The sequence below is a fragment of the Pteropus medius genome, unplaced genomic scaffold (genome assembly GCF_902729225.1).
Source record: "Pteropus medius unplaced genomic scaffold, Ma_sr-lr_union100, whole genome shotgun sequence".
NCBI classification, from domain to species: Eukaryota; Metazoa; Chordata; class Mammalia; order Chiroptera; family Pteropodidae; genus Pteropus; species Pteropus medius.
Window position 1 is genome coordinate 15,642,765 of NW_024345601.1, and position 20,541 is coordinate 15,663,305.

The 20,541-nt window shown below is 37.3% G+C and overlaps 1 protein-coding gene across 6 annotated transcripts in view; it reads left to right on the forward strand.

The window, feature by feature from the left end:
- Positions 1-20,541, forward strand: part of MGAT5 (alpha-1,6-mannosylglycoprotein 6-beta-N-acetylglucosaminyltransferase) — a 324,384-nt gene that overhangs the window by 199,352 nt on the left and 104,491 nt on the right. For all 6 annotated transcript variants that reach the window (XM_039874524.1, XM_039874520.1, XM_039874521.1 and 3 more), the window contains 3 exons: positions 2,994-3,163; positions 6,308-6,442; positions 18,218-18,351. In XM_039874524.1, coding sequence (XP_039730458.1) covers positions 2,994-3,163; positions 6,308-6,442; positions 18,218-18,351 — 439 coding nt within the window. The remainder of the gene's footprint in view (positions 1-2,993; positions 3,164-6,307; positions 6,443-18,217; positions 18,352-20,541) is intronic.

Here is a 20,541-nt window from a genome sequence, read left to right on the forward strand (position 1 = left end):
TGCTGCTCTGGTTCTCCTGCTTACATTCTTGAGCGAGTGATACTATAAATTAAACTTGAACCAATTTGTTTCAAGTTCATGAGGAGATGGTTAGAAAACCTCTAGAATACCCCATGGAAAATCTTATACCCTATTAGTTAGAGACTAAGTGGCTGTGGCCTTCGATTAACTGTTCTGATTACAAATAACTGAGCAAAGTAAAAGATCTGTTTCTATACCTAAAAATAAATTTTAAATGAGTTTGGTATTCCTAATTTGATGAAGTTGATATACCCGAAGAAGAAAATACAGATACACTTGCTGAACCTCAAGTCACACTCTAATGAGTCAGTCTTGCTTAGATCCCTTGAATTTATGAGATAGCAGGATCAAACGTCCTAGCACCAAGTAGTCTATAGAAGAGTATCTAGACAGAGATCCAGATGGGCCATAAAAAGAAATAAACAGTATTTCTGTATAACCCTATGCAGTAGCCTCCAGGATATATTGTTAGGTGAAGAGATGTTAGGTGGAGAATCGTGAATATTATTTTTAAAGGAGAGAGGAAATTTATATATCTATACCTACATATATACATATAGACACATATACACACAAATATATACTATACATACATAGTTCTTGCTCATATTTTTTAAATGGAAGGATAAACCATAAAATTTTTTTTTAAAAAAGGGATGGTGGTGATGGTTTCATAACAGTGTGAATTTACTTAATGACACTGAACTGTATACTTAAAAATGATTAAAATGGTAAATTTTGTGTATATTTTACTACAATTTTTAAAAGATCAAATAAGGAGAGGGAGGGAATAGTGTAGAGGCAACAGGTCTGCAAACCGGACTCTTCTGAATATATCCTACTTCGTAGATTTAATACTGGAATTATTTTGTGTAAAACAAAATTTAATTACCCCCCAAAAGCAATACCTAAAAATCACAAGGAATATAAAACAAATGAACTGACTGCATATCACATTTTACTATAAATACATAGAAAAGGACTAATCTTAGTGACTTTAGAACAAAGTTGAATATTTCTGACGGGATATCACAAAGGACAAAAACTGCAAAAATATAACAATTTTTACTAATCCCATAGTAGATGGTGAAGTTGATATCCTCATTTTGAATTCTTTGTGTTTATTGGACTAAAGCAAATAAGTAATCATGTTAGTGTCCTTAAAAAGTGGGATTTTCAGAGGAAATAACATGCCAGATGGATAGTGTCATGTAAAGATACTAAAATCCTGAGTTTGAATTGAAAAAACCAGAATGAACTCATGATTAGTTTTATCCTTAAGAGAAAATAAATTTTCTAGCTATGTCCACTGAAAAAGCCTACAGTGATCATCTAGAACACCCTAAGCACCAGACTTTGCTCTTTAAATACCATTTCCACTAAATGGTAGAAGAGATTCTTAGAAAACTGGCTAAGGTCTGAGACAGAAGTTGCACATGATGAGCTTGGAACACTTTGTCATACCAGGAAGCAAAGAAACTATCAAAGATTACTTAGGATTATGTCAAAAGAACTTAGAAGCCAATTTGAGCAGCCTCCCATTGGCCAAGATGGACAGTTTGATAATAAGAATAATAGCTGCAACTTATTGAAACATGTCAAATATACTTATATCCATGATTTTTTATAACGATTTTTTAAAATCCTCATTGGTCATTATGAGAGAATGCTAAAGAACAAATTTTGAAAACTGGTAAATAAAGGGAAAAAATGAAGTATTTACTAGGGTTTTTGTTTTATTTTGTTTTGTTTTATGTAAACTGTATTTCAGGATAACCAAGTAGTTGATGAAAAGTAGTTTCTTTTTATAGAAGTATTCCAGCTAATAAATGCAGAAGAAATGATAAATATCACCATTTTGCCACTCCTAATGGATTAATGCATTTCATTAGTGATCATCAGCAGTTGATGCTTAGTAGGAGATGTTTAGTTGCTAACATCACAAAACAGTGATTGTTCCCACCAGTGGAAGTACACAGTACCGCCTATAAAGTAGCATTAGCAAATGTGTGTGTGTGTGTGTGTGAATTTGGTTATATCCAAAGATCTAATTACTAATTTATCATAAATACAAGGGACAGAAGAATCTGTTATACAGTCAGCAAAATCCAGAATGTGAGAGAGACTATGGGAAATACCACCCAGTTTCTTTGACAAGTAAATTACAAGCTCCTTCTCAAAAAAAGATGATAGGGTACTACTATAGGTTAAACAAGGCTAAGAGATGTATGAAGCAATTACAATTTACACACTTTATTTGACTTCTGACTCAAACAACTACACTTGAAAATATAAGGGACACTTGAAATGTAAACACTAACTGGATATTGGATGATATTAAGAAATTAATAGCTATTCTAGGGGTAATAGTGATGTTATGATATATTAAGTGAGGGTTTCTTATAGAGACACAAAGTGAAATGTTTATAGGTGAAAGCATATGATGTCTAGGATTTGCTTCAAGATAAGCTAGAGGGGTTGGAAGAAAATGAGGGGTGTACATTCAATAAGATTTGTCATGAGATAATAATTATTGAAGTTACATGATGAGTACAGTTGGAATTGACTATGTCATCATGTCTGCTTTTGTATGTGTTTGAAATTTTCCATGTTAAAAGTATAAAAATATTCTCGCTGTAGAAAAAAGTCCAATATTGTTCAAAGATATTTTATTGTCCTGGCTTACTCTCCTTTAATTCTGACTTTCCAAATATATCCTTTTTAAGAGCAGGATATCTGTTCATACCTCACGCTCTTAGCCATACTAAGGACAACAATGACTTTGTTTCTCTAAAACAATAATGAAAAAAGTAATTTCCTTCCCTTCTTTATACTTTGTAGAAAACTGCTTACCTCACATTAGAACGTAAGCCTGACTTTAGCGTTGGTTGATCGCTCTTTGGTGTGTTACTGTGGAGTCCATACTTGATTCAGTGGAAATAAGTATGCACCTCTCTTTTTTCTTTTTTCAGGTCCTTGTTCACCTGGGACTCCTGACGAAGGAATCTGGATTTAAGATTGCTGAGACAGCTTTCAGTGGTGGCCCTCTTGGTGAATTAGTTCAGTGGAGTGATTTAATTACATCTCTGTACTTACTGGGCCATGACATTAGGATTTCGGCTTCACTGGCTGAGCTCAAGGAGTAAGGAGATTACTTTTCAATTTTAAAATCAGAATACAAAAAAGAAATTGTAAACTCTTAAAGCCCTCTATTAGTGTGTAATTTCTTTTAGAAGAAAATGAAAGTGATAATTCACTAAACAGGAGATAAGAAGATTATTTTCAGGAGCTAAATACATACACTGTGAAAAGGATAATATGTTTTCATTGTAGCTACAGGCTCCAGAGGCTTCATAAATGAATGCCAGAAAATTCAAAGCAAGGAGCTTATTCTTTGCTATAACAGGTGCTTCCAACATCTGCAGCACAAAACATTATTGACTTTCCTAATTCCCTGTCTCTTGCTGAAATTCATACCATTCCCTACTCAACATCAAACTATCTAAATCTTGCGACAGGGCAGGTTCCTGTGTATAATTTAATTTGGATAGAATGAGTTTCCTGAAAGCCCTGAACCAATCCTTTTTCAATTAGCCAACTTTCAAACTCTGAGTCTGTTAACTCTACCTGGGTTTTCTGTTTCACTGAAACTTGCTTCTAGCTCTAGCCTTCTCTTAATCGCTTTTAGATTGACACAGCTGGCCAAGCAGGCATGCTTAGAGCCCCTTCCATCCTTCTGCGTAACTGCCCACTGAGACTTTCCACCGAACAGCCAGGTTATCCTCTGCCATATGTCAGATGTTCCAGAAGAAACACCTTGAATGAACATTCTAGAGATGAAAGGGGTATTCAAATATGTCCCATCCTGCTTCTACTTTATTGTTCAAGATCCTGACTGACTCCCAGAGAAGACACTTGTATTAAGTCCCAGGTCCACAGTAGTGGCAGTGTTGGGGTGAAAGCGATAGCAGTAAGATAACATCAGTTGTCGTTTGTTAAATGATTTCCATATTCTGAAACCATGATATATAAGGGCTTTAGTTTTTCGACAGTTATGACAGCCATGATGACTATTAACAGCTAACATTTGTTGAGCACTTACTGTGCATCAGATACTAAGCATTTTACATGTTTCATCTTCTTTAGTCCTTAACACAAACCTGGAAGTAGGTACTGGGTACTGCTGGTCTCTGCTGAAACCGAGGTTCAACCTACAAATGAGTTGTGTGAGGTTGCGTGGAGAATACATGGGAGAGCCAGGACTCAAGCCCTATGTCTGTCTGACCTCACAGGCGGTGCTTCTGTCTACTGTACCGCGTTGTTCCTTTGCGGTCTGGATAAACCTAGGGTCTCCTGAACCCTTAATCACCACTCTGTCCCTTCGGCATGCTGCCTTCTGTTGCTTCCCCGCTGCTTGCTTTAAAACACATCGGGTACACAATCTATGAAGTGGATGCATTCATACAGTTAGCACTCATTCCTCCAGTGCCTTATGTGGGCTGGTTTTTGGTATGGGATATACAGAGATGACCAGCATGTGGTCAAGGAGATGCTAATCTTTTTATAATTATAACTAATACATTACACAATAATCACATCCATTACAATGTGATTAGTACTAATTGAAGTGTGGACGGTAGAGTGTAAGCACGGGGAGTGCAGAAACTGTTTGAATATTGTTCTCTACTGTGTAGTTAGCGCCTAGAATAATGCCTAACACACCATTGGGGGCTCAAACTATTAACTGAACAAATGAGTGAAAGGACGAATAAGTGGGTGAATGAATGGGTGCGTGAGTAAACAAAAGGCATACTGTTGGAGCCCCAGGGACAAGTGCTTACTAGGGAGGTCAGGAAAGGAATATTAGGGGTCTGTCAGGCAAAGACATAGTTCGATGGTCAAGGGGAACTTCGGTGACAGCGACAGATGTATTTTATTTAACAAGATAATTGTGGAAGCAACATAGCGCAGTGGTTCCCAAACATGCCTGCACGTTACAACCACCTGGGGAACTTTGTAGATGCCCAAAACCCAGACCATATCTCAGACTAATTAAATCACAACCTTTGGGGATGGAACACAGGTATAAGTATCTTTTGATGCCTCCAGGTAATTCCGATGTACAGACAAGTTTGGGAACCACTGAATACAGGGTGGACCTAAGAGTCAGGAAACTGCGGCCAAGTCTAGACCTGCCTGTTTTTGTTAATGAAGTTTCATGGGAACACCCACTGTTTATATTTTGTCTGTGACTGCTTTCATTCTACAATGACGGAGTTGAGTAGTCGAGACAGAAAATGTGGCCTTCAGAGATGAAAGTATTTACTATCTAGTCCTTTGCAAAAAAAAAAATCTTCAGGTTCTTGGGAAGAAATTGGTTACAGGTAACCAGAGGAGAGGAGCAAGGTGCCTGAGGTAGTTTGGAGCTATAGAGCAGAATCCTGTTTATGTCAAAGTAGGGTATCTATCCCTAATTTGAAAGGATTCTTATGGGATGTGAGCAGGAATAAAAGGCTTCAATGATGACCTATTTCTAGGTCATGCTAATGGCAGTACCATTAACAGTTATTTACTTCCACATGTAAAGTTGTATGTTGGCTCTCTCTGAGTACAAAGGTGGGTTGATACGGATGGGTGGATGGAAGAAAGGGCAATGAGAAAATATAAACTGTAATGCCAGGATGTAATACAGTCTAGTCAGAAGGAACAATTTGATGTAAGAGAAGAAATTCGGAAATAGTACAAGACAATATAGAATGAAGTTTCTACTGTAGAGGCTAGAAATAGAAGAGGTCAGAAATAGGAGGTCATTAAAGGCTGGCATAATAAGAAACAATAGTCACTGAGGATCTCGTGTACATTAGTCACTTTCTACTTAGTACCTCATCTAACCACCTGAAGAAGGCCTGAGAGGTTGCTTTCTTCTCTGTGTCCATTCTGGTTGTGTGCTGGGTTTTTTGTTTGTTTTATTGTTTGAGGATGAGGAAACTTTTTAAGGTTACGTAACTTCTCTAAATCTCACAGTTGCTAGATAGTTGTGACATTCAGACCCCTATCTTCCTTGGTTTCAAAGGCCATGTTTGTGTACCACCATTTCCTTTAGCAGAAGTCAGAATCAAAGCTCTGGATGGGCCCTGATGGGCAGGAAGAATTTGAATAAGCAGAGGGTTGGGAAGGGCTGTGCCATTCTCCCTGATAAGGATTCTTTGATGTTTATTTGCCTACTAAAGTCGCTAAATGTAGTACCTTGAAGTAAATTTTTCTTTCCTCTCTTCCCTTTCTCTAGAATAATGAAGAAGGTTGTGGGAAACCGATCCGGCTGTCCAACTGTAGGAGACAGAATTGTTGAGCTCATTTATATTGATATCGTAGGACTTGCTCAGTTCAAGAAAACTCTCGGACCCTCCTGGGTCCATTACCAGTAAGTGCCGCATGCTGTTCTTAAGTTTGTATAGTTTTGATTTTTTTTTTTTTTAACACGGGTTACATGATTACAAGTAGGAAAAAAAACACTTATCAATATTATCTTTTGAATCGTGTGGAGTATATTTTCCATTCCTTATTGAAATTTAGATTCTCATAGTGACGTTTTACTTTCAAGGGTTCTTCGTTATTTTCATCAATTTCTTGTAAGAATAGAAAACAAGTGTCCAACCTCCTTTTTACCATTCCTAATACTTAGCATTCCTCTCTCAGTATGCCTGCCCCACCCTCATCTGCTTAATCAAATACCGATTTTGATAAACTGTGGACAGTGTCATTTCTGGTGTTTCTTAGGTTTAAGATAATGACCCATTTCTCTTCGCTTTTCCCCCATCAGTATTCTTGTGATTCTTGGAAGAGAAAACTGGAAATAGCTTGTCTGAAGGCTGGGGTCTTGTACTTTTTAAGATGAGCCTCATGCTTAGTATCATCAAGTGCATGTATTACTCTGTACAGTCTTTGTTGTTTAGCAGAAGAACTTAGTATTTCTTTGGGTGTGGGATTGGGACTGTGATTTACTGTTTGAAACAATATTACATGATACACAGCATGACACTAAATGACATTGAATTATATATTGAAGTTTGTTAATTTTTCCACTTTCAGTCTTTCTGAAAAAAGGCTTAGTCTGTTGCTACTATCTCTCCAACACTACTTTTAACACACATATTTTTAATAGAGTGCGAATAGCTGTAAATCTCAGCCTTCAGCAGGCAAAAGTATCTAGTGCGAGTTTAATAATACTTACTAAAGAAGAGTAATATGCTTTTTTGTTGTCTTCCGTTTATTACAGTTGATCCTGGCTTTTATTTATGGCATGTAAGTTTCCAATAAAATTTAAAAGATGAATAAATTTTTCAAATATAATAGACATACAATATTATATTAGTTTCAGGTGTACAACATGGTGATTAGACATTTATTTAACTTACAAAGTGATCACCCCAATAAATCTAGTGCCCATCTGACACCGTACATAGTTATTAAAATATTACTGACTCTGTCTTATTGCTATACTTTACATCCCCGTGACTCTTTTGTAACAACACATTTGTATATTTCTTAATCCCTTCCCCTTTTTCACCCACTACCCAACCCCCCTTCCATCCAGCAACCATAAAAATTTTCTCTGTATCTATGGGTTTGTTTCTGTTTTGTTTGTTTAGTCTGTTCTTTAGATTCAACACGTAAGTGAAATCACATGACATGTATCCTTCTCTGACTTACTCCACTCAGCACAATACCCTCTAGGTTCATCCATGTTGTCACAGACGGCAAGATTTCATTTATTTTTTGGCTTAGTGATAGTCCATTATATGTATGTACCACCTCTTCTTTATCCATTCATCTATTGATGTACACCCAGGTTGCCTCCATTATCTTGGCTATTGTAAATAATGCTGCAATGAACATATGGATTCACATGTCCCTTTGAAGTAGTGTTTTGGGTTTGTTCAGATAAATACTCAGAAGTGGGATTACTGGGTCCTTCTTTGTCTCTTGTCATAGCCTTTGTTTTTAAAGTCTGTTTTTTCTGATGTAAGTATTGCTACCTAAGCTTTTGTTTGTTTCCATTTTCATAAAATATCTTTTCCCATCCCTTTACTTTCAGTCTATGTGTGTCTTTTGATCCGAAGTGAGTCTCTTACAGGCAGTTATGTAAGTGTCTTATTTTCTTATCCATTCAGCCATAAAAGGTGAATAAGTTTAAATAAAATAAATATTATATTTACTTAATAGTGTCGATGGTACATGAATTTGGGTAAAAACTGTGAAGTTAATACCAATTTTTCCAGTGATAGTAGATGTTGACCTATAGTTTGAGCCGACTTCCTAAGAAAACACTGAAAATCTTTCAATTAAAGTGACTTGGAAACCTCTTCATGTGTTCCATTTCTATCAATATTTGATAAAGAAATGTTTCGATATTTTTTTGTAACTAATAAATGAATCATTAAGCCTGAACTAGGTTTCTTCATTTCAAGTTAGCTTATAGTTTAATATTATTAATTTTAAGCTCCATGGTTCTGTCAGATTGGAAATCCTTTAGAATTGAAAGAAATGAAAATTTAAAATATTAAGAATCTTCTCAGAGAAAACACAGAGAAGAAAAACACCATTGTCATAGCATTTCCTTGCAGTAGCAGTGATTTTCTCACTGGGCAGTGAGAACTTCATAGGCGGAGGAAAGGGATTGATTGAGAAGAGACCTTCTGCTTTTCATGGCCTTTGTTTATAGTTGCATAAAAAAGCAAAATTAAAATTTTGATTTGGGCCAGGATAGATAGCATTTTACCTTCTGAATCAGGTTTATCCTGGTTTGGGGTTTTTCATTTTCTTAAAATCTTCATAAATCACAGGCCATCACATTTGTTCTCAGTTACATGAAAATAACCATCTTTTTTGGTTAGTAGGCCATGTAAGTAAACAAACTTTAAGTTTATTGGGTTAACACTGCTTACACAATTATATAATTTTCGGGTGTACATTATAATTTGACATCTATATATTCTATTGTGTGATTATCACCCAGAGTCCAGTTTCCTTCAGCTACTATATATTTGATCCTTTTTACCCATTTCACCCTCCCCCAACCCCCTTTACCCTATCTACCTCTTCCCTCTTCCCCCACCCCCTAACCACTAGTCCATTGACCATGTCCCTGAGTCTCTGTTTGTCCTGTTCATGTGTTGCTTTTAGGTTTATATCCCACATATAAGTGATATCATGTGATTTTCAACTTTTTCAGTCTGGCTTATTTTGCTTAGCTCACGGTCCATCCAGGTTGTCGCAAATGGCACTATTTCATCTCTTCTTATGGCTGAGTAATATTCCATTGTATACATGTTCCACAGCTGCTTTAGCCAATCATCTATCATAGGACACTTTGGTTGCTTCCTTATCCTGGCCACTGTGAATAGTGCTGCTATGAACATTGGTGTGCAAATATCTTTTCGTTTATGGGTTTTTCAAGTCTTTGGGGTAAATACCCAATAGAGGGCTTGCTGGATCATATGGTAAATCAATTCTTAGTTTTCTGAGGAACCTCCATACCGCTATTTTTAGTTCTATTTCTTTAAAAACTGCCGATGGGATTTTGATGGGGATTGCATTAAATCTGTATAATGCTTGAGTAATATGGTCATTTTAACTACGTTGATTCTTCCAATCCAAGAACACGCAATATCTTTCCATTTCTTTGTATCTTGTTCGATTTCTTTTAACAGGGTCTTGTAGTTTTCATTATATGGGTCCTTCATATGTTTTGTTAAATTTATTTCTAGGGATTTTATTCTTTATGGTGCAATTGCAAAAGGAATTATATTTCCTCTTTTTCTGATGCTTCATTATTAGAGCAGAGGAACGCTATGAATTTTCGAGCATTGATTTTGTATCCAAAGACTTTACTGTATTTGCTCATTTTTTCTAGTAGTGTTCTTGTGGAGTCATTAGGATTTTCTACATAGAGAACCATGTCATCCACAAACAATGATAGTTTGACTTCTTTGTTTCCTATTTGGATGCCTTTTATATCTTTCTCTTGCCTGATTGCACTTGCTAGGACCTCCAATGTTATATTGAATAAAAGTGGCGATAGTGGACAGCCTCGCCTTGTTCCTGATCTTAGAGAGAAGGTTTTTAATTTTTCACCATTAAATATAATGTTGGCTGAGGGTTTGTCATATATGGCCTTTATTAAGTTAAGGTGCTTTCCTTCTATACCGATTTTGTTAAGTATTTTAATCATAAATGAATGCTGTATCATGTCGAAGGCTTTTTCTGTGTCTATTGATATGATCATATGATTCTTATTTTTTAATTCGTTTATGCGATGTATCACCTTAATGGATTTGCATATGTTGAACCATATCTGTGCCCCTGGGATGAAGCCCACTTGATCGTGGTGTGTAATCTTTCTAATATGTTGCTGTATTTGGTTCACTAGTATCTTATTTAGGATTTTTACATCTGTGTTCATGAGAGATATTGGTCTGTAGTTTTCTTTTTTTGTGTTATCTTTACCAGGTTTTGATATCAAAGTAATATTGGCCTCATAAAATGAGTTGGGAAGTATTGCCTCCTCTTCGATTTTTTTGGAAGAGTTTGAGGAGAATAGGTATTAAATCTTCTTTGAATGTTTGGTAGAATTCACTGGTGAAGCCATCTGGTCCTGGACTTTTACTTTTTGGTAGGTTTTTGATGATTGTTTCAATTTCCATTCTGCTGATCGGTCTATTTAGATTTTCCAGATTTTCTTGATTCAATCTAGGAAGATTGTATTTTTCTAAGTACTGGTCCATTTCTTCTAGGTTATTAAATTTGTTATTATACACTTTTTCATTAGTATTCTTGCATGATCCTTTGTACTTCGGTGATGTCAGTCATAATTTCCCCTCTTTCATCCCTGATTGTGTTTATTTGTGTCCTTTCTCTTTTTTTCTTTAGTGAGCCTACCCGGGAGTTTGTCAAGTTTATTAAGCTTCTCAAAGAACCAAATCTCTGTTGCATTTGTTTTTCTATTGTTTTTTGTTGTTGTTGTTTTCAGTTTCATTTATTTCTGCTCTAATTTTGATGATTTCTTTCCTTCTGCTGACTTTAAGCTTCATTTGTTCTTCCTTTTCTAGTTTTTTAAAGATGAAGTGTTAGGTTGTTTATTTGGGCTCGTTCTTGCTTTTGGAGATAGGCCTGTAATGATATGAACTTTCCTCTTATGACCGCTTTTGCCATAAACCAAAAGTTTTAATAGGTTGTACTATCATTATGATTCATTTCTATGTATCTCTTGATCTCTCTTTTTATTTCTTCCCTGACCCAGTTATTCTTCAGTAGCATGTTGTTTAATCTCCTTGTATTTGTGGTTCTTCCTGATTTATTTTTGCAGTTGATCTCTAGTTTCAAAGCATTATGATCAGAGAATATAGTTGGTATGATTTCAATCCTCTTATATTTGTTGAGGCTATCTCTGTGTCCCAGTAGTCAATTCTTGAGAATGTTCCATGTGTACTAGAGAAGAATGTTTTGGGATGGAAAGCTTTGTAAATGTCAATTATGTCCAGGTGGTCTAATGTGTCATTTAAAGATGTTATTTCCTTATTGATTTTCTGTTTGGATGATCTGTCCATATCTGAGAGTGGGGTATTTAGGTCCCCTACTACCATCGTGTTTTGGTCTGTTTTTCCCTTTAATTCTGTTAGTAATTGCTTTATGTATTTCGGGGCTCCCTGATTGGGAACATAGAGATTAATAAGTGTTATATCTTCTTGGTGCATGATTACCTTTATCATTCTGAAGTGTCCCTCAGTATCTTTCTTTACCTTTTTTATTTTGAAGTCTATTTCGTCTGATATTAGTACCGCTACTCCCACTCTTCTCCGAATGCCATTTGCTTGAAATATCATTTTCCACCCTTTCACTTTGAGTCTATATTTGTCTTTGGAGCTGAGATGTGTCTCCTGGAGTCAGCATATGGTTGGGGTTTTTTTTGGTTTGTTTGGTTTTTGATCCATTCTGCAACTTTGTGCCTTTTTATTGGTGAGTTCAGTCCATTTACATTTAGGGCGATTATTGAAATATGAGGTCGTCTTATAGCCATTTTATGTTTTGCTTTCTGGTAGCTCAGCGTTTCCATCGCTTCTTTGTCCTTGTGTTTCTGTTTTCTTTATTTTGGTTGGCTTTTGTGGGTTTTCCCTCTGGTTCTTTTTGTTTTATGTTATATACTTCAGTTCTGAATCTTTGGTGTGTGGTCGCCATTACGAATACGTAAAGAATAGTTATACAGTCATCCATTTTCTTCTGCATGTGCCTTATGTCCTTTCCCCTCTGCGAATTTGGATCTTTGTATTCTCTCTTTTTTGGTCATTGTTATCTCACTTTGTCCCTATGTATGCTGAAAGTTCATTACTATCTTGCTATAGCACTTCTCTTATTATTATTTAAGCTTATAATGCCTGTTCTTAGTAAGGGTTGCACTCCTCTGCTTCTATTTGTCTGGTAGTCACTTTACTACTCCTAATTATGTATTTGTTTTGTTTTGTTTTGTTATTTTGTTTTAGGTTACCTGATCCCTTTCAGTATTTCCTGTAGTGCAGGCTTTGTAGTGGAGAATACCTTCAATTTTTGTAGAGTCTGGAAAGGTCTTAATTTCTCCTTCATATCTAAAGGAGAGCTTAGCTCAATACATTATTCTAGGCTGGTAGTTCCTTTCACTTAATAACTTAAATATTTGATTCCATTCCTTTTTGGCTTGTAAGGTTTGCACTGAGATGTCTGATGATAATCTAATGGGTTTTCCTTTATAGGTTACCATCTTCTTTTCTTTGGCTGCCCTAATAATTCTGTTTTCCTTTATAGGTCACCATCTTCTTTTCCCTGGCTGCCCTAATAATTCTGCCCTAATAATTCTGTCATTGATTTTTGATTTTTAATACAATGTGTCTTGGCGAAGGCCTTTTTTGGTTGAGGTCATTAGGTGTTCTGTTGACTTCTTGAATTCCAAGCTCCAGCTCATTTCTTAGATTTGGGAAATTCTCATCCACTATTTGTCTGAAATGCTTTCTAGTCCCTGCTCCTTTTCCTCGCCTTCGATAATGCCCATTATTCTTATGTTTCCTCTCCTAATGGTATCAGCTAATTCTTGTATTTCTCTTTCATTATTTTTCATTCTTTGGTTTCTCTCTCCTTCCTTCTGATTTATTTCTAGATTTCTGTCTTCGATATCTCTGATCCTTTCCTCCATTTGGTCAATTCTATTTCCCAAGCTTGCTATTTTGTTTTTCAACTTGCAGTATGTTCTTTATCTCCAGAAGTTCTATTTGGTTCCTTGAGGCTTTCACTTTCCTTGCTCTGCTCATCCAGTTGTCTTTTCAATTTATGAACTTGTAGATTTGAGTTGTTTTGGATCTCATTGAGATTTTTTCAGAAGTACCACCCTGAATTCTCTGTCATTTAAGTCACATATTTCTATGTCTATAAGCTTATTCTCTGGAGATTTTTCTCTTTCTTTCTGAGATGCCTTGTACCCTGGTCGTTCACGGTGTTTAATGGACTGTTTCTCTGCCTGGGCATTAATGAAAGTGTATTCTGTTGTTTTTCCAGAAAGAAGATTTATTATATAAAAGTCTCTCTTTAACCTGCTGCAAAGAAGGCGCTTTTTTGGTTTTGGAGCCTCTTGGATCCCTGCTTTACATAAAGCCTAAATGTCCTTTTTATTTCCTTGCAGATATTTAATCACACATGCTACTCTGTTTCAGTCCCTGTCAGTGTTAGCAACAGTTTCGGCAGCATTTGCTCAGATTCCCCTGGGGCTCCTCTGTGATCGATCTCTTAGGATATGGGGGAGGGGCCCTCTGGGTTGGGAGTTGGGGGCTGTGGCTCAGCCTCGGTTTCGCAGCTGTAGCCAGTAAAAATCAACTGTTGTTTCTCTACAGTCCCGTCCCACTTCTCTGCTTTCTGCCCTGATGACTGGGCCCTGGTGCCAGCTGCTAGAAATTCTGGCACTTCCAGGCAGGCTGATCAGGGAAGTCGTTGCACCTTCTCCTCTCCCCGTCCTCCTGCAGGGAGATCTGGTGGCCTCAAGAGGCAGCTTCTTTATTTCTCTGAGTCCACCACCCGACACGCGGGGTTCTGACCTGTGGTAGCTCTTATGCACAAATCTCTCCCTCAGATGTGCTGGTGTGCAGTTTGAGTGTTTCTTGTCGAGTTTTAGATGTTCAGCTTATTGTTTCAGTGGGAAAGATCTGAAGACGTCTCTTACTCTGCCATGTTTCCTGTAGTTTTTCAAAAAACATTTTTTTTTCCTTTATAGCTACAGCATTAAAAAAAAGAAAGAAAGAAAGGCAGCACTGTTGTGCTCTGGCATTTTGCAAATGGCAGGCATCTGATAAATGTGCAAAAAGAACCGGGTATTGCAAGCATCCCGGGACTCACATATCCTTGCCATTAAGAAGGGCTGTTTGGATGGAAAAATATCCTCAGTGGTAGTGTTTAGGTCAATTAAAAAGGACAATTTCATTATTAAAATGGTCACCGTTGACTGCTATTTAATTCTTGTCGGATGAAAAGGCACCATCTCAGAGGGGGTTTTATGGAAGGTGTAATGTTTATCCTTCCTTCCTTTAATAAATCATCTGTGTTAGTGATATTAGCTGGCAGGAGGTCTGTTAATACTTTAGCCCTGATGTCTTTGTGTGAGAAGCTAAGATTTCATCCGAAGGCCAAGTGGGTCCTCTAGAAAGTTTCTTGGCCATTTCTTTTCCTTTTGCAGATTAGAAATTCTCAGGGTTGTTTATATTCATCTTGGTTAATGATAGATGGTATGAATTCATTAAATATAATGTTATCTGATTTTTCATTGAGGAGCAAACCCTTGAGCCCTATTGATCTTGGAAAATGTTGATCTTTATAAGTTCTGTCTAGTTTATTTAGGGACCCAGGAAATTCAATTAAACATTTATTAAATACCTACACATGACTAGTATACTGCGAGGTACTGCAAAAGTTATACCCACCTTGCTTCGTATAAGGTCTTGCTGAGCATTGAGAACACGCACAAAGGTGAGACGCAAATAGTATAAGATAGACTATGTTTTACATCAGCTCCAAATTAGAAAGTAGGTCCTGGGAAGGAGATTGTGAGCATCATCTCATGATAGTGTAGCTTAGAGCAGAGAGAATGTTCCAGGAGTCATTTGGCATTGCTACAGTGATCCTGTTAGGAGGCCTAGCTGCTCAGGCAGCAAGGCAAATATCTTTTAAAGTCGTCAGGCTGTTCCTGATGCTCCAGACATGTAAAAGACATTAGAGGAAGGACGTAAGTATTAACAACACAAACACAATTCCAAAACACACACAGATATAGCAAGTGATTGAAGAAGGAAAACTCATAGACAGAGATCAGCCTCATGCCTCTGGTTATAAAACAAACCCAGGTAAGCTTTAAAAAAAAAAACAAAAACAAAAAAGAAAACAGTTCCAAAATCAAAGATTCAAGTATAAGGATGTAGAATTACAAGTATCTGAGACATGGGATCCTTCATTCTGTAGCCTTCCATTGGAAAGAAATCCAACATCAACACCACTTAGCAGACATCTAGGCACTTTCTAAAAGTCCAAGCTTTCGGGACTTAGGACACTACCAGGCATCTTTAACTCATTAAGAGTTTGATTTAATTATCCAAATTGAAAATAACATCAATAAAACTCCAAGATAAAAATAGTCACAAGTCAAAGCTAGAGAGGAACATGGACTGTTAGAGTTCATTGCAAATAAGTGGAAACACCAGGAGCCTTCAAGGCAAAGGTTCCTTATGACAAGGGTGCAGTGCCCTTTTTGCCATTTTTCTCCCTGCTGTGTCTGTCTGCACAGAGAACTGTCCTCCTTGAATCCCAGCTCTGTTCCTCTGGCAGGAGCTGAACCTTCCACAGGCCCCAGCTGTCAGTGTGTGTTCCAGCCCCTCGCAGGGACCTCCTGCAGAGCTGCCACTATCATCCCTGCTGTTTCCTGAGCACTGCCATCTTTCTCAGAAGAAAATATACTGGCTCCAACCAGTTCCTTTTGCATCTTATTTTAAAAGGAAAACTCTAAGACTTGGGAATGTTTTATTAAGAAGAGAAAAGGAATGCTCTGCACTATTCAAAGAGCCGGAAAAACGTGCATAGGTCTGTTCCTTGAGTCCCTAGCTTACTTTTTCTTGGACTGTATGAATGCTGTTTCTGTGCACATATTGGCTGCCAGGCTGATGACACATTCTAGTTGATATTGTGAAAATTGTCGCTATGACGATAGCTTGTGCCTTGAGAGCCACACAGGAACCCAAAACACAGAAATACTTTCTATGGTCAGCTTGTATTTCACTTTGTGGTCTTGACACACCCTCCTTCCTCCCTGCCTTCCCTCTTTCTTTTCTTCCTTATCTAGTCAAATGATGGTGATCTCTGATGAGAAAAATCATCACACCAAAATAGCGATTTAGTATTGCTCTTCCTGGAAAATCCAATCTGGTGTTTGCCTTGTTTTTTTTTTTTGTTTTTTTGTTTTGTTTTGTTTTTTTGTTTTTTTGTTTTTTCTGAATCACACATTGATATAAAAGTAAAAGTCAGAAGAACGACTCCCTAATAGTGGAAAAGGGAAGAAACTAAATCAGATACTTGAAAGTCATTGCTGTCATCTGATTCTAAAATGTGGGCTTTCATCTTGATTAACTTTTATGTTTATTGGTCCAGTAAGAGCTATTCAGAAATATTATTGATACATAACAACAGAAAATAGTGCCATTTTTATTGGCCAGGGATGATCTAAATTTTCATCAATGTTTTGAAAATCAGTAATGAAATATATGTAAACAAAATGAATAAATTCTGTTTCAGTATTGATTCCTTTCTTCTGATCGGTCATTCTGTGTATACTTTAAAGCAGTGGTCAGCAGGCTTTTCCTGTAAAGGGCCAGATAGTAAATATTTTAGGCATTACCGGCCATATGGTCTCTGTCTGTGTCTCATTCCACTTCTGTTGTGTGAAAGCAGCCACAGATAATATGTAAACAAATGTATGTGGCTATGTTCAAATAAAACTTTATTTTATTTGAAAATCAAATTTCATACAATTTTCACACATCATAAAATATATTTTTTAGCCATCTAAAAATGTAAAGGCCATTTGAAGGCCATGCATAAATGGGCGGTAGACCAGATTTGGCTGACCCTGTTCTAAGGCTTTGGTGGAACAGCCAAATGAAACACCTTCAGTTTCACTTCTCAGGCTGTGAGAGAAAGTGATAATGTTCTCTTACCATTAAATACATAAAAATCACCACTGCCTATTGAGCAGGATTTTAAGCTTTACCTAAAATCACATACTCTTAATTAATTGATGAAAATACTGAATGATTGTTCAAAGTGATAAGGAATGCCATGTGGTTTAAGCAAAATAAGACCTCTGTCTTAGTCTGTTCAGGCTGCCGTAATATAATACCACGGGGTGGGGGGTGGGGGGGCTTGTAAACAACAAACATTTCTTGCTCACAGTTCTGGAAACTGGAAGTCCAAGATCAGGGTGCTAGCATGGTTGAGTGAGGCCCATCTTCCAGGTCCTCAGACTCCTTGTATCATCACAGTATGGAAGGGGCTAGGGAGCTCTGTGGGGTCTCTTTTATAATAGCACTAGTCTTATTCTGTGGGATCTCTTTTATACTAGCACTAATCTTATTCATGAGGGCTATACCCTCATGACTTCTCAGCCCCCAAATGCCCCATCTACTAATACTATCACCTTTGGGGATTAGGATTTCAACATATGAATTTTGGTGGATATATACTTTCAGACCATAGCAACCTCCAAAAATGATAGTTCTTTCTTTCTGTTCATTAGGCAGCACTGTATGCTCAGCCCTGGTTAGGGGTACAGAAGTAAACATGCAATCTGCAGTTTCAACTTTTGGGAACTTTATATTAACACTGGTATTTGAGTGATCTGGGATTCGTCAACTAATCTGAAGCCGATTATATCTGCTGTGCGTTGGTCTAGGCTCCAAAGTCACACATGGAGATGTTTGGTATACAAGCTATTCTAAAACCTCTCAATTTCATTCCAGTAGCAGTTCTACTTAAAAGTATCTGTCCATTTTTGGTAGTCCTTGAAAAGAGGTTAAAGCTTTTACTTTTTGAACTTTGTGGTCGAGGTGGTTTTTTTACCCACGGCATTTTTTTTTTCTTTCAGGTGCATGCTCCGAGTCCTGGACTCATTTGGCACTGAGCCAGAGTTTAACCATGCTAACTATGCCCAGTCTAAAGGTCACAAGACCCCCTGGGGAAAATGGAATCTGAACCCACAGCAGTTTTACACCATGTTCCGTGAGTATTTGTGTTTCACCTCTGCTTTCCAGAATGCTACCAAAGATAAATGAGAGAAGAGATTAGATGGCCATGTATTTTTGGTTATGATTCCCAGGGCCCTCACCTATAGAAATGTGTGCTATTGAACCTTGGAAATAACTGAATTTTTTTTAATTGCAGTTGAAAGATCATGTGACAATTTTGTGAAAAGCCTTAGAAATGTTTTTGGAGAAAAGCATTCAATACGAAGTATCACCAGAAACTATTTGAGAGAGGGCTTTGGGTCGACTCTGGATTGGCAGGCACTAAACCCATTTCATGCCACACAGATGCTGTTTGGGGTTTACTTGATTGGTGATGAGGAATGAGGCTTTACCCACGGCATTCCAAATAATTAAACCTTAATTTAAGGTTTCCATACACTTTCCAAATAATTAAACCTTAATTTAAGCATCATACTTTTCAAAGCAAAAAGTTAGCCTTTTTTAAACTGAACTTTTAAAAACGCTGTTTTATAATTTTCCGAAATTATCAGATAATTTTAATCCAGAGATTTCCATCCTAGAACTAATATCTGATATCCGAATCTGTTTCCTTTGTTGAGTTACAGCCCACGGGACCCCTGCCCTGCTTTTTCTCCTGTGGTTGCCTCACCCCCTTGTATCCAGCCACTTGAAGGTGACTCTTTTTTTCAGATTCACTAATTGTAACAGCAGACACATTGGACTAATCCCCTGGTGTGAGGTATGAGAAGGGAGAATTTAGGGTTAATTTTAACAATCGGCTTGTGTTTAAATGTTCTTTTTAGCTCAGAGAGATTTGTGAGAGCTTGTTAATATGTTTGGTAAACATCGTTCCTGGAGCTATGTCATCCTGCTATTGCAGCCTGTCCCTGGGGCACAGTTTAGGGGACAAACTAATACATGACATGTTAGGTAACAGATGGCTGGTCAGCAAGGTAAGGCATATGTAATTTTGAGGGGCTGAGATGAGGTCGTACAAAATAACCTAAGACGTGACCTCCGCGTTACATCAAATGAAAAATGTTAGCTGTGTCTAAAATGGCCGGAATTGCCAGAATGTTATATGTGTGTAAGCCCTCGACGAGATGGTGTTTTTCTATATCTGGGGAGCAGAAATAGGAAGCTTTTCCAGAAAGTTAAGGTTCTCTTTTAGAGTGTTAGAGTTCAGAATCCTATAAAAACTATTTTGTTGTGCATGAATGGAGGATTTTTGCAGTATTGGTTGATTGAATTAAAAGAAATTCACTGCTTACAGCGTAACTGAATATGAAACAGGTTAATTCCTATTAACCTGGGAAATGAGTGAGTGTCCTGACTGACTCAGGATTCCACGGGAATCATGGGGAAGACCGATACATTTGACAGCCCTTTAAAAAAAAAAAAAAAAAGCCTGTGTGACAACAATAACGCTATAAGCAAATTTTGTAGCAGAGGGTTAGTGTCACTAATATGTAAAGAGCTAAATTTTTAAAAATGAAAAAAGTTCTACAATCCAATACAAAAATGAGCAAGAGCTACTGCTAGTTCATAGAAAAAAAAAAAAAAAGAAATTCATTGCCCAAACATTTGAAAACATGTTAACCTCACTCACAATGAAGAGAAATGCATTTCAAACTGCACCAAGATACCATGCCCCACATATCAGATTGACCAGCATCACAAAATTTATTAACATAGCTATTTTAGTGGTGCGGCTCACTAAACAGGTTAAGTTCTCTCCCTTTCTTATATACTGAAAATGTCGGTTCCTACAGTATACCTGCAATAAATATTGTTATTTGAAACCATTTTCCCACCCTAGTAGTGGGAATGTAGCATGGTACTCACTGTGGGAGGGTATGTGTCACCATCTAGCCAAACTACGAATGCATCTTTCCTTTGACCGAGCAGATCATACGTAGGACTCTATCCCAAAGATCTGTGAGCAAAAATAAGAAATGGAGTGTGCCCAAGGCCATTTATTGTGACACTGTTTGTAATAGGCAAAGATTGGAACTAACCCAAAGTTCCTAAGAGGGCTGAGTGAATCAATCCCAGGGTCCACTGACAGTGAAGTACGGCGTACCTGTGGAAAGCAGTGACCGAGGTCTCCACTGCTCTGGGGGAGATGTCCAGGATATATCGAGTGACAAAAACCAAAGTGCAGAGCAGTGTGTAGAGTTTCTCCCTTATACACAAGAAGGAT